Below are 15,263 nucleotides of genomic sequence, written 5' to 3' on the forward strand. Positions count from 1 at the left end.
GGCTTTCTATTTCAATCTTCAGCATTTCATTTTGCTTTTCTGTCAGTGGTTTGTGGCGACAGTCGCCGAGGCGTGGACAGGGGCGGATAAAGGTCAAGCTGATGGACAAGCTCCAGGCCAGGGTCCCGGAAAAAAAGGCATAACATAAATAAGCCTGTGACAGAGGGTAGGGTGCGTCGGAGAAGGGATTTCTCGAAGCAAGCGGGAGAACCTCGTCCATATTCCTCTTAACAAGCTAATGATATAACATCCATCGTTAATATCGCTTGCTTGGTTGGCCAGTCTAGTCCTCATACCTTGCTCCGTGGAGTGGGTTATCGATGGGCTTTTGAAACCTTCAAGCCCAGTGTCCCTTCTTGCCATCTCGGGTCTATTTCGAAGCGACGATGTCCAACCCAATGCAGCGCCTGCAAATCGCATCGCCCCTGTGCATTGACCATTGGCAAATACGCCCCCAATCTATGGGTACCTTTTTATTTCGACTCTCCTTTCAAGCCTTACACATCCGGCTCAGTTGGCAGCTGTGGCCAATGTGAGCATCTCCATCTCCTCCGCTGTGAATCCATTCCCCAAGTAGGCGAATCTGTTCGCCTTGCCCCTGATACCCTGCTCCTCGCCGACTCGAGTGTACTCCCAGTCTTCACCGCGAAACCTCCAGAGCATGGTAATGAAGTGCATCCGGCTGCCAGGGTGAAGTCCGATGACCGGGGCCTTCGAACCAAGGGTGCCTTGCTTATACCAGCTACGGCAAGCCCCTGAGAAGGCGGTGCGGGGCATAAAAGCCGCGACGTGGGCGGCATAATCATCAACGGCTGCCTGGGCCGGCACGATGGAGCGTATCCCCTCGGTCTGAGCCTTGAGAATGACGTTGGCAATATACGTTGCAATATGCTCGGAGAGTGTAAAGACATCTCCATGGGCTATAGGGGCGCCAGGGCCGAGAAATTCTGGGAAGGAAAGGCGCGGGAAATGAGATGCGTCTTCGAGTATCATATGGGGCACTCTAAACTCACTGAAATAGTTGGGCAGACCGGCGATGGCTAGAGACATGTACGACTTGGGCGTCTCCTGAGCCCAGATATCCTGCAGGTTACCGTTCCTGCCCACGAGGGGGAAGGCAGGCCTGAAAGACGAGTCGAAACCAGTGGCGCAGATGATGGCTTCAACCTCAATAATATTGCCGTCGGCAAGCTCGATGCCGTTGGGGACAGCCCTCGTGATTGGCGTTGTTACCAGTGAGACTTTTGGGTCGTGGAACGACTCGAGGTAGCCTGGCGCGGGGGTCAGACGGCGACAGCCAAGGGGGAAGTCGGGAATCATGGCCTTGCAGAGGACCGGGTCGCCCTTCAGCATGGTCGTCATGAACTCTCGAACCTTACTCGCCGCCCATTTCTGCTGGGGGCTGTCTTTCAGGAGGCTTATGAAGAACTTTCCATTGGAGTCAGGTTCAAGGGACCGCGAGAACTGTTCATAGAAGACAGGGTCAGATATGAACCGTTTTATTTGAGCCTGTGTGAACTTTTCGTTCTCGTCGAGCTCGATTCCGTCAATAATATGTGCCGAGGGCCCCGTTCTTATGGTGGCTACTCGAGGAGGGATGATGGCCGTCGGAGCACGTATATGGTGGTAGAGTCTCCTGACATCTGGGTGAAGCGGTTAGCCTTGCCTGTATGACATGAAAAATGCCGTACGAGGTTGTCTGGGAGACGCACGAGGCCTGATGGCTGGGAGGACTTGGACCCCAGAGGCTCCATTTCCGATGACGGCCACAGTCTTGTCTTTGTAACTGAAGCTACTGGGCCAGGCCGCAGTGTGAATCAAGGTGCCCTCGAAATCCTCGACTCCAGGGATGTCGGGCCATTTCCATTTGCTGTTTACAGAACACGCCGTATCAGCCATATGTATCTGCGAGGGCGAGTGGCCTGGCTCTCTTGTTTCGTCTCCCCCCTTTTGTTGCTCGTATTTGCTGAACATGTAGTGGGACGGACCAACTCACTTGAGGATACCGGTGGCGTCTATGAGAAAATCGGCGTGATCGTTGAAGACTACGTCCATCTCATGATCGTGAACCTTCAGTTGCCACCGGGATGTGGCCTCCGACCACCGAGCGCCCACGATTGTGTGTGACAGTTTGATGGAGGGGCGCATGCATTCGTCGTCGCAGAGCTTGCAAAGATAAGCCTCAATCTCGGCAGCTGGGGCAAAGAAGGAAGACCATTCGGGGTTCTTGCGCCAGGAGAACTGATAGTTATGAGACGGCACGTCGCATTTGCACCCAGGATAGCGATTCTCAAACCAGGTGCCTCCGACTTCGGCATTCTTCTCGTACACAACATGCTCGAAGGACGAGGTTGGGAGCGTGTTGCGAAGCGTGCGGATCATGTTGAGGCCGCTTGCCCCGGCACCAATGGTAATGATGCGGAGATACCTAGGAGTACCGAAAGGCACTTCCTGAATAGAATAGACGCCATCGTCCGTTGCTCGACAGGAAATGAAGCTGGCAAAATTCCTGCTGACATCGGTATGACGGGAGAGATTCGGCAGTGCTTGGGGAGACATGGTTGTTCACCCGCGAGATCCTTCTTGGTTGGGTCTATATGTAGGTAAGGTATGTGGTAGTTTGTTGATCGTCGGAGTGCTGAATAAACACACAGTTGCGCCCAGAGTGTCTTGCACTTGCATCAGGAGCCTACCCTTTTTGGTTCCGTCGATCTGGACACAGTTCCTTTCAAGAAGGTAGCCCACGAGGGTAGCCCACAGGAATGAAAGGGGCTAGTTATTCTCCTTGATCTGGCGGGTGCGCAGGTTCAGGGGGGGAGTCTGAGACTCCTCGGGTGGGGTTGCGTCGAAGAAGAAATGTCAACGATTGCCAGGAGACGGGGACGGAACTGGCAGGAGAAGTTGGAGAAAGAGGAAGCAGAAGCGGAGGTTAGGGCACCACCATCGGCACTGGCAGGTATCAGGTAGGTAAGTGGTCGAAGTAAGAGAGGGAAGGCATTTTGGACGCTACCTGCCTGACCTGTATAATTTGCAGGACGCATCATACAGATGTACCTCCCAGCTTACCTACCTCAAGTTAACCTACCTTACCGAGTAAAGACAGACGGGTAGGGTACATAAACTCGTATGTGTCGCATGCCCAGCCTTAAAGGCGGAGGGGTCGAGAAGGAAAGCTACCTTAGGCTAGAGGCAACGAGGCATCGGTCCATGGTGGGCAGCTGCAGGGCATGCGAAGTCCTTAGTTCTCACCACTTTTTCGCCAAACTACTCACCTACCTTGGTATATGAGCCCGTCATATCCAGACCATCCTAGGTACCTATATCTTCCTGACCGAGAAGAATAAGCACGGCGTTTTGGCAGGCCCAGACCCCACAAATCATGGCCGAGGGACGCTGAAGAAAGAAGTGGCCGAAGGGACTAATATCAGTAGTACGGTTGACTCGATGGCCCTTGAAGAACATAGGCAGCCAGCATCTCAAGGAACCTCGGGGAGGGACGGGACCTTTCTCCGGCAGCCGCAGCTGGCCGATTTACGACGCAACAAGAATGCTCAGGTATTCTTAGCTAGGGGAATCCCCGAGGATCAGGGAGGGGAAGCGGTGGAAGATCTCGTCAACATTGTCGACCACACTCGGGTGTCACGGTCCCACGCGCTGATCTGCATCATGCATGCACGTGGCTAAGACACCGCAAAAGTTGCTGGATCAAAAACTACGATGTCGGATCCATGTCCTTGGGGGTAGGTGGTGGAAGGCTTCCCCAACCTGTAACACAACAAATAATACGGCGTTGCGGAGAGCCCCAAAGATGATGGTGCGCGAGAATCGGGGCTTCCATGAGGGCTATGCATGGTCAGAATCGTTCCCCGGGCTTTTTGATTTTTCCCGGCTGCAAACAGCCGCCCGTCTCCTCGGCAGCAGACGGAAGAGGATGGAGTGTAAACCATCGTAAACGATCCAACCACGATGGGAGTTGTGTCATATTCTATCACGTGAGCTGTGGTATAGTGCTCTCCTATTGGTTAGAGGTGCCCTACTATCCTCGCTTAGAAGGTGGCAGGTATATTTAGGACATATATACCCGCCCCCTTTTTCTTTCTCTTTTATAGATAATATAATTATATATTTCCTGAATTAATACTCCCTATAAGCATACTCCCGTTAATTTAATAGTTATAAGCCCGGGTAGTAGTAGTAACTAGTAACTTCCTACTAATCTATTATCTACGTTTATTTTTATATACTTTTATAGTATTACGGAGCCCTCCTACGCTCTCTCTCCTAATCATGAGCTTTTATACGTTAAACCCTTACTTAATACTATATCGAATAAGCTTAAGATCACGGCTAAAGCGCTTAGTATCCCGCGCCTTAAATCTACGCGGTAATAGGCCGATTAGATCTTCTATATCTAGCCGTATACGTAAGGGATAAAGGTTTAGGTACTACTTAATCCTAGCTAAAAGAATTAGCTAAATAACCGTTCTAAGTATATTATACCTAAATCCCTGGATTAACTACGCGGATAGTATTCCTAAGGCGAGGGCGATAATACTATTATACCCTTAATATAGGAGCTTATACGCCTCGCCGAAATTAAGAATTAGCAGACTATAGCCTAGAATTAAAAGCTCGGTCGCCTTATTAAGACGCTTAATAAAGCTAATTAACTGCTTAAAACTATTATAGAGACCTTTACCTATTAATAGGCTATCGAAAAGGCTATTAAAAAATATCCCGGCTATAAAGAGAAAAAATAAAATAGACACTTTATATTACGCTATATAATAAAAGAACTTAAGAGTAGCTTCGCTCTAAGTAGTATTTACACGAAGGAAGAGGTAAGACGAGTATACGAAAAGTATCTATAAAACGCTTATTAAGCTAATACTAAAGTAGCTATATAGTATATAGAGTAGAATACCCTTATTAGACGCGCACGTTAGTAAAAGGTAACTAAGATTAAAGGACCTATTATTATTCGGAACTTCCTTATAGTAGTTAGATAAAAGTTTACGCCTATTTAGGCAGAAACCAAGCTCTAAGAGCTAGTAATAAAAGAGGTCCGCGGCGATAAGATTTCCGATCTTCTAATATACGGCCACGATTTTAACGCTATTATAAGCGTTTTAATTATAGACGGTACGCGCTACAGCGTTTATATAACCCTAGGAGACTACTTAGATAATAATAAAGGCGGAAAGAAGCCTAAGAAAAAGAGCACTAATTACCCCTATCGACGCGAATATATTTAGAAGCTAGAGTACTATAATACGCTAGAGTACGCTTTAACCAGAAAATATAAGCAGAGATCTAATACCTATATTAATACTAAGTGGTGTGAGGAGATACGGAAGGAGATTAAGCTCCTAAAGTGGAAAAGCTTACGCGAAAAACTATCGAAAAAGGGATAAAAAAACTTAGAGAGCGGTAATAATAAGGGTAAAAAGGGGTATCCTAGGAAGGTTATTATAACTATCCTGGATCCCGCCCTTATCTATACTATAGAAGAGGTCCTTAGGATGTACGCCGCGCTCCGACCTAGCCCCTACCCGCTCTTATAGAGTACTCTTCTTAATAATTACGGCGTAACTCACCTTATTAACTTAATCGACCTGCTTATTTTAGGTTTCTTTATACCTATAAAGGGATCTATTAAATCCAGTATAACCGACTTTCCGATTATTAGTAAAGGTAAACGGCTTCTTAAGGGAATCCTTAATAAACCTTTAGGTACTCCGAAAGCTAACTTAGAGCTTAACAATATAGTTATTATAGAGGGATTTTACACGAATATTATATCGGAAGCTCTATTATATAAGGTTAGGATCTAGTATTCGGGTTATAACTACTCGTTACGCTTTAGAATAGCGGAGAAGAGCGTAGTCTTATTAAAGCTGCTTCGACGCTTTAATATAACTATCCTTTAGTATAAGCTAATTTTATCTTCTTCTTCTTCTTATTCGTTATTCTAACCGATACTATATAGTATTATTCCGATTAATTACGACTATTAATATATACTAGTTATAGTAATCGATCGACTAATAAGAGCTTACCGATATTACCGACCTTCCCGCGACCCTCCTTATCCATAAGTCGATAAAGAATAGTTATAGCACTTAAGAGTAGGCTATCTTAGACTAAGCGCTCTATAAGTATTAGTTCGTAACGCTAGAAACGTGTTAATTAAGGGAACTAAGCGGATAGACTATAAGATATACTCCCGAACCTAGGCACGTTAAGTCGTGTCTCGACACACGTTAGAATACCGCTCCCTATAACCGTTTTAGCGTATTTATTAGGATCTTTAAGAGCTACCTAAGAGCTATAACGGTATACGATATCTTCTTATAATAAAGGATAAATATAGCGGCTAGATCTATATACCGCCTTTAGCTTCGAAAAATAGCGTTATAGTCTATAACGCGCTTTAAGCGTTCGAATGATAGGTTAACCGGCAGTTTATATTATATATCTATAAGATACGTAGTGATAACGAGCCCTTAATCGTTAATCTAGTAGGGGATTTAATAACCCAGCTATAGGCGAGTAGTTAAGAGATCGATAGAGAAATTATACTGCCCTATACCTATAAACCGAACGGAGGTAGTGAAAGAGCCCGTTAACTGATTATTATAAAGTCTAATACTATACTTAACGGAGCAGGAATTCCACTAGATAAATAGCTAGAGAGTACTAGAACGGTAGCGTTATTATATAATATAAGTCCCTTATAACGACACGGATAGAAATCCCTAGTAGAAATCCTCGACTTATAGTTTAGAAAGAATACGCCGATTCTAATAAAAGAGTATATAGCCGACCTACGCCCTAATTAGAGTGGTATTTATACCTACGGCTACCGCGCCTATCTAATAGCGAGGGATAGGGAGACTAAGAGGAATAGAAAACTATATAAGGTTTAACTAAAGGGATATATTAGGTATCTTATAGATTACGTTACCTATAATATTTACCGAGTATAGATTCTATAGCTTTAGAAGGTTATTATAACGCGTAATATATAGTTTAACGAGCAGCTATTTTATAAACTATAGCTTAAAGAAGCAGAATAGATCCCGGAGCCTAAGGCGAGGAACTAGCTTATAGCTTATAAAATATAAGAAGATAAAGATAACGACTTTATTCTATAGGCCTACCCTCCGGGTAGATTAATTAATAGCGTACCTTTTAGAGAATAAGTATAGTCCACGGGTTCGAACTCGGGGGTAAGAGTAGTAGAGGCTAAATTAGACGCTTCGTCGCTACTACTAAATATACCTAGTGCACCCGAACTGCCCGCGATAGGACTTTAAACCCCACGCGTAATACCTAATCCTTAAAGCAGGAATCTTTAGATTATAAACGTAGAGCCGTAGTCTTCGGAGGAACTCTTAATTAATAATTCTTCTAACTAATAAGATAACGGAGCGGCCACCTAAGAAGATACCGTAACCGACACGCTAGGATTATATATACTAGAGCTTAATACCGACACTTCGACGATTTTAACTATAGAAAGGAGTGTGTAGGCGACGGTATAGGGACTAGCTACCCTTAATCCGCCCTATGGTATTAGCCGCACTATAGTGTCCGGATCCAGACTACCTATCCGACCGACTCCTAAGGTAACCGCCTACTAAAGGAAAAAGAGTATACTAGTAAAGGAAGTAACGTGCGCTAGCGTAAGAATCACTAATCGCCGTGCTTAAGGAAAGACTATTCGGATTAATCCACGGATATATTAGGTAGAGCTAGATAAGCCTTTAATATATACTTTTTTCTTATCTGATTAATAAAAAGAGCGCTAGGACGGGCTAGAAGGGCTTCTAACCTTTGATTTAATAATCCTTGGAGTAGCCGATACTAGAATAAATACCTATTCGAATATTAAAAAAAAGGCCATAATGTTACCGAAGCCCTTAATCGATAGCAGGGTTTATCGCGACTACCTAAAGGCTATACTAAGGTATTAGCGGGAGCTTACTAACTACCCGATATATAAACGGTTTAAGGAAGCCGCGTAGAAGGAGGTAAATAAGCTAATTAAGAAGCGTATATAAAGAGAAATCAAGCGCTTAGAGGCGAAGTTAAAGCCTCTTCCGTTAAAGAGAGCTTAATAATTAAGGGAACCTACGTAGTAACGCTTGCTACACGATCTTTTCGTATTATTATAGCCCTGGCTACTTAGTTTAATCTAGAGATTAAGTAACTTAATATCGTTAACGCCTTCGTTAACGCCTAAAGGAGTAAAACAGGAACGCCCGTTATATACAAACTTTCCAATAGATTTAAGTAGCCCGATAAATACTTAGAGCTCGATAAAGTACTATATAGACTACGCGACTCGCCTAGACTATAGTTCTAGACCTTCGCGGCTACCCTAATAGACTCAGGGATAAAAGCTAGTAAAGAAAAACCGTGCCTATTCTATACTAAGGCTTAAGACGTATTCGTTATCTTCTTTATAGACGATATTATCGTGTTATTTCATAGAGATAGTGCTATAAACGGCCTTAGGATTATCGAAGGGATTAAAATAAGGTTTAAGGTGTCGGCAAAGGGGGAAGCCGATTAGTTTTTAGGTATTAAGATTACTCGAGATCGCCCTCGATATAAGGTTTTCCTCTCCCACGACTTATATATCGAAAAGATCGTAGCCAGGTTTGAATTAAACGCTCTAAACACCTACCCAGTAATCCCTATTCCCGTTATAGAATACCGGAAAAGAGAAGACGAAGCCACCGCTTAAGAGATTAAATCTTATTAAGAAAAGGTCGGATTAATGCTTTACACTGTAATTATAATACGTCCTAATATAGTATTCGCCGCCTTTATCCTCTCCCGCTTTCTTAGAAACCCCTCTCCCGAGCACTATAAGGCGGTAGACTAAGCTATCCGCTATTTATTTATAATAAGGGACCTTTTAATTTAGTACGGATTAAGTATTAGTTTATAGGCGATAGTTATTATAAGCGACGCCTCTTTTATAGATAATTTAGATATACGAAGATCTTTATAGGGTTACCTTATTAGCCTATTTAGTGGATTAGTTATATAGAAAGTAACGAGGTAAATAACGGTAATAACGTCTATAACCGAAGTAAAGCTACTTATTTTAGAGTAAATGGCGAAAGAAATAATAGGTTTAAAGCGTCTTTTCGTCGAAATACGCTTTAATCCAGAATCTCCTTAGGATATCCACTACGATAACACGTAAACGATACGCCTAATAGTCGATAATAGCTTTAGAATTAAGACTAGGCTTTGCTATATAGATATATAGCGCTTTTAGGTAAGACAGAAGAACATAAAGGGATTATTCAGAGTTATATATATTACTACGAATTTAATACTAGCGGACGGATTAATTAAAATATTTCCACGATAAAAATTCGAGAACTTCCGAGTATATCTTAATATAATTAGTGCACGGAGGGGGTGGAAAGAAGCAGTTAAAGTCGAAATTCCCGCGCCCTAAGCGCACCGCGCGCCGGCGGTTTAGTTAATTCAGTAAAAAGAAGGGTATATCGTTATCTTAATACTATAAAACTATACTAAACCCTAAAAGTAAATCCGAAAATTCTAAAATATAAAAAGGAGTATACTAGCTAAATTACTAAGCTTTATTAGTACTATCCTAAGCACCGTCCTACGTAATATTTACGCTATTTCTGTCAGATAAAGCGTAGTCAAAATCGTCACAAAAACGGTCAGAATTGATTAAGTTAGTTATGTGTCTGTTATAACTATAACCGACCGTCAGAGAATCCCCGCCACCGTAATATTAGTGGTGAAGATTCTGCAGGTGTCCACCCGGATTATAAGCTCGGTAATCCGGCCTATTACATAACCGTAAATCCATAAACAGGCCATAGTCTATCCGACACACCCCTTAATTACCCTAAATATTAGTTAGGCGATTAAAGCTATTCGTAACCGGCAGATAATCTAGCTATATAATCTATTCGCTATAGCCGCCCTTAAATTCATCCTCCAGGTCCTCTAAATACTCTATCCGGACTTCCTTTAGCTGCTTTTACTATAGCCGGTCCCGTATATCTATTATACCCACCTAAGTCCTCAACGTCTTAAATTTCTCGCCGTATAACGCTTTCGTTAGACCGTCTACCACTATTTCCGCGCTCGTAACGTACGTCACGAGGATCTGCCCTCGTTCCTTTACTTAACGTAATTAGTGGCTATGAATATCGACGTAGCGGAGGCGCGTTATTAACGTGCTAATCTCTTAATTAACTAATCGAATCGTTTAGTTATTATCGTATAAGATTCTTAATTCCGGATCGTTAAATTCCACTTCTATACTAAGTAATAGGCGTTATATAAAGATACCCTCTTTTACATCTTATACTAACGCTAATAGCTCTGCTTCCGTTATTAACGTCGTGACCGTATTCTGCTTATTAGTGCGCCACACGACTATACCTCTAAATAAGCGTACCACGTATCCTTAACTACTCTTACGATTAAGGGTATTATCAGTAAATAAGGCGTTAGTATAGATTTCGATAGTATCGCCACCCTCTAGTTCTAACGTAAACGATTAGCTATTAATTAGATAAAGAATTAGATAATCGGCGGCCTTATAGTGAATAGGCCCTGGATTAACGTTAAACCGGTATAGCCTAGATACTGTAAACGCGATATTAGGCCGCGATATTACTACTACGTATAGTATAGATCCTATCTTCCGTTAATAGCTTTTAACGTTAGTCGAGGTCCCTAAATAGGGCAGTAGCTCTATAATCTTAATTAGGTACGTTAGGCGATAGTTACTACTATATTTACTATTCGGCTTTAATAGGCGTTCTAACTTAGTAACGTAGTCGCGTTATAATAACTAGATTTTACGGGCGACGCGGTTGCGAATAACCTTAATACTAAGAAACTACTATAGAGGATCGCCACCTTATAGGTTATAGTGGCGTTATAGGTTATTAACGGCCTACTCTATCTACGCCTTATATTATTTCTTATAAGTAATAACGATATCGTTAACGTAGAAGAATAGAATTAAACCGCGGCGTAGAAAATAACACGGTTCTTACGGCACTATCTAAAAGCCGTCCGCTATAAGGATAGCTAAAAAGTGCTTTTACTAAAGCAGTAAAGACTCCTTAAGTCTATATAATGCCTTTTTCAGGTGTAAACGACTCCTAGGGGCTAGAAAGCCTAGCGGCGGGTATATAAAGATATCGTGGGGGAGAGGCGCGTGTATAAACGCGTTTATAACGTTAAATTATAATAGCGTAAGGTTAAATCGGGCGGCGATAGCTATTAACGCGCGGAACGACTATCCGGCTAGTATTACTATATACGTCTTCTCGAGCGAGGATTAATACTACTAATATCCTCGCACTATAAGCCTTACCTTATATTTATATAGAAATCTATACTTATCGAACTTATATATTATTACCTATATCGAATTAAGAACCTAATATCTATCTGCTACGGATAACGGCACCCGTATCCACGACCCTATCTCCTTATAGCTCCGTAGGTAGTCTTCTTATACCTATCGGAATAAATGGCCGTAAGGGTATAAGGGTCTATCGCGAGGGTTCTTCGAAGGAGGAGGGAGGTTTTTACGGTGGATCTTTACGGCCGCCGGGGTAACCGCCGGAGTTATATTTCCCGAGATAGCCTCCCGGGATATACTTCCGGTAGCTGCCGCCGGGGCCGTGGATTCGTAGGGTATCGTTAAGCATCGCTATAGCGCTATAGGCGTGGACCTTTTTAATCGTAATTTAGTTAGCGGAGTCCTATTTAATATATATATATCCGGGGCGTAACGGCTAGCATTAAATACTACTGCCTAATAGTCTTTTTTCTAGCTATCGCCTTACCAGTTAGGGCGCGCTCCTTTATCTATAAGGAGCCCTACAGCCGTCGCTATAGGGATATCGCGGTATTATATTCCTCTATCCACGAGGAAGCCTATAGCCATAGGTACTTTACGACGATTACCTAAGATCACGGCTACTATTAACGCTATAACTAACGGCGGGGTTTCCTGTGGAGTAGGAAGCTATAGACTTATAGGCTACTATAGACGGGAATTAAACATTATACTAGCTAAATCACACGGTTTATAACCTAAATCTTATCCTCCTAAACTCGAGATAGCCTCCTCCACCCCCTTACGGCCGGGTATTACGGACTATAACCTTAACGGTAGCGGTTATAACGCCGTCGAGGAAGGGGATCCAGGGGAAACTAGCCCCGGTAAAGGGTTAAATTCAAAATAGGCAGTTATATAAAGGGGGGGGTCCTTAGCTTATACGTCCATAAACGGCCGTGAATCTCTAGCCCTCTCCTACTCGATCTAATTAATTAGGTCTTCTAGTTACTCCTCTATTAATTTACGGAGGTCGTCTTTAAAGGTATTAATATCGCCGTTAAAAAAGGCATATTCGTTAAAATCCATATCGCGCGTGCGAATAACGCGGTAGTAGCGCTGGCCTATTACCTAGATACGGAAGATATTAGTGGAATCGTAGCCGATAAGGTAGCCGATATAGGCGCGTGGAGCGATACGATTTAATAGCTTATTAGTGCCCTTTTAGGCGTCCTTGATTATCGCGTACGCCGTATAACCGTAGGCTCGAAGATATAACAAAATCGACTTCCTTTTAAAGAGGACTTTATAGGGCGTTTTCTAATCCTTTTACTGCTTTCGTGGAGTATAGTTATAGACGTATACGGCCGTGGGAATAGCCTTAGGCTATATAAACGGCGGTAGCTTAGCGTGGATATTTATCGTATAAGCTTTCGAAATTACCACGGTAGCAGCGCGTTCGGCACCCCCGTTCTACGCGTAAGTGTCGGTAGTAGATACCTTTAAAAGTATACCCTCCTCGCGTAGGAAGAGGGTGATATCGTTGGATTAAGTTAGCTCGTTATTAGCCTCGAAAACGCGTACCTTACAGCCTAATTAACGGTCTACCTAGGTAAGGAATTCCTTAATTATTACGAGGATATCTACTACTAGCTTACTTTTTATAACGTAGGTAGCCGTAGAACCACTATAACGGTCGGTGAAAAACATAAACCTCGAGTCCCTATCGGATACTCGGTTAAAATCCGTGAAATTAATCGCCCACTATTCCCCTACGTAGGCAGGTACGGTATAAGGGCGCCTACTAACGTGCCGTTTTATCTTTATAAGCTCGTAGGCCTCGTAATCGATAGTTATTAGTCCCTTAATTTTAACCCCCTACGTCTACTCTTTTAGGTGCCGAAGTAGTTTATTAGGGCCTATGTGCCCTAGCCGTAGATACTATAGGATACCCTCTACAGTGCTTAGATACCGTATCGTCGATTTATAGACGGCTTTTCGGGTAGTAGAAGAAGAAGAGCCTAGAAAAGCAGCCGCAGATTAGTTAAAGGGTATGTATTTAACCACGGTTTAATTAAAGCAGTGACTTAGCTAGCAGAGTAAAGATCTATCGGCACGTCGTAGATAGTTATTTAGTGGCTTTTAATCCTACTAGTATCCTCGAAGACGTAGGCGTTAGTTAGAGATTAAATTATAGGCAAAATCTTCATAGTATATAATGTTTAATAGTCTAAAATTAAGGCCTCCTATTAGTCCGTTTAATCTCACGGTCACGTTACCGTAACCTTTAATAGGCAGGGACGAACTACCGGCTACTATATAGTCCCCCTGCGTAGCAGGTATAAAATCAGAAAAACGGGAAAAATCATTAAATATATAAATCGTGGCACCGGAATTAAGGATAGCAGAGACTCGAAGAGGGTAATTAGTAGCAGCGCTTCCTGCTATAAAGCTAGCGGCGTGGAAGACGCCGCTACGAACGTTACTATAATTAAGTCACGTCTCTTTAAGCTATATAGAGTCCCGGCCTATATTCTTTTTCATCTTCTTTATAGCGCGTAATTCTTCTACTTCCGCGCGTATTATAGGGTCGTATTAAAGGATCCGTTAAACGGTTATTTTAGTGCTATTATAAGTAATCTAACCGTCCGTTACTATTTCCGGGAATAGGTAGTAGCAGGCGTTAATATCGTGACTAGGCGTAGTATAAACGCGGTAGGGTTCCCCTTACCGGAGGGCAGATTAACGCCTTTTAGAAGAAGAGCGGTTAGTTAAAGTAGTAGAAGGTGTGGCTATAGATACCGCGGTAGTAGGATTCTTAGCTTTATTCTTCCCACGGCCGCCCTTCCTTTTAGGCTTAGCCATAGTCTCTAAGGTATCTTTACCCTCTTTGCTTCTAGTATATAGTGTAGGGAATACTATAGCGCGATAGTTACCGCGCTTTTCTTAGTCTTTAAGTCTAGTCTCGATATATCGTTATCTAAGGGTATAAAGATCCTCGTGTTAAACTACTTCCTTATCCAGGAGGTATCCCTCGGCTTCGGTCTAATCGCGGCTAGCGATACCACGGATACCTCTAAAAAAGTCGGCCACCTATATATACGTTACGGGCGTCGATTTAACCTCCCCGAGGTTCTTTAATAGTTCCTACTAATATACTAACCACTCCTATAACTTCTTAAGGCTATTCGGAGCTATACGAATATGTTTGTTATATTCTTCGTAGATATCCACGCGGCGCGTAGTTATATAGTAAGCGGTATCGCGTTAAATAGCGGTATACACGCCCTAAGGGGTGGCGTTACGCAGGAGCAGTTTACGGCTTTTATCGATTATCTTGATCTGCTATAATAGCACGGCGTTAATATCTTTAGTGTATTTATAGTATTTATCCCTCTATATCTTCTAGCGCTATATCGTAGAGTCGTAGGCGCGCTGGCCGCCGGCTATTAGATCTAATAGCTGCGTAGGCGTGGCGCCGATTTATATAACCGCGTTTAACGCTTAGAAATCGTCGTAGGTAGGTAAAATAGGGCGTTAAGGAGGGGGAAAAGGATCGTTAGGCCGTAGATACTCCCACACTTTATTATTAACGGCCGTAGCTTTATAGTGGCTACGCCAGAGCTCCTAATCGCGATGGGTTTTATAGGTAATAGGCTGGTATTCCGTTATCTTAATGGTTATTTATAGATTAACACGCTATATCAGCGTAGCTAGATAGCTTCTTAAATCGGTAGTAGTAGTAGAGGTAGGTAATTCACTTAGTAAGTAAGACTCTTAATTATCAGATAAAGCGTAGTCAAAATCGTCATAAAAACGGTCAGAATTAATTAAGTTAGTTATATATCTATTATAACTATAACCGACCGTCAGAGAATCCCCGCCACCGTAATATTAG

General features: G+C 43.0%; 1 protein-coding gene across 1 annotated transcript; it reads right to left on the minus strand.

Moving 5' to 3' along the window:
• Positions 1-510: 510 nt before the first annotated feature.
• Positions 511-2,599, minus strand: SODALDRAFT_379882 (phenylacetone monooxygenase; the record flags this gene model as incomplete). Its single annotated transcript, XM_028615074.1, has 3 exons — positions 1,997-2,599; positions 1,713-1,966; positions 511-1,643 (listed from the first exon to the last, which is right to left on the minus strand). Exons 1-3 carry the CDS (start codon positions 2,557-2,559, stop codon positions 511-513), a joined length of 1,950 nt encoding a protein of 649 aa, XP_028465227.1. The 5' UTR covers positions 2,560-2,599.
• Positions 2,600-15,263: the final 12,664 nt, after the last annotated feature.

The sequence above is a fragment of the Sodiomyces alkalinus genome, assembly GCF_003711515.1.
Source record: "Sodiomyces alkalinus F11 unplaced genomic scaffold SODALscaffold_7, whole genome shotgun sequence".
Lineage (NCBI taxonomy): Eukaryota > Fungi > Ascomycota > Sordariomycetes > Glomerellales > Plectosphaerellaceae > Sodiomyces > Sodiomyces alkalinus.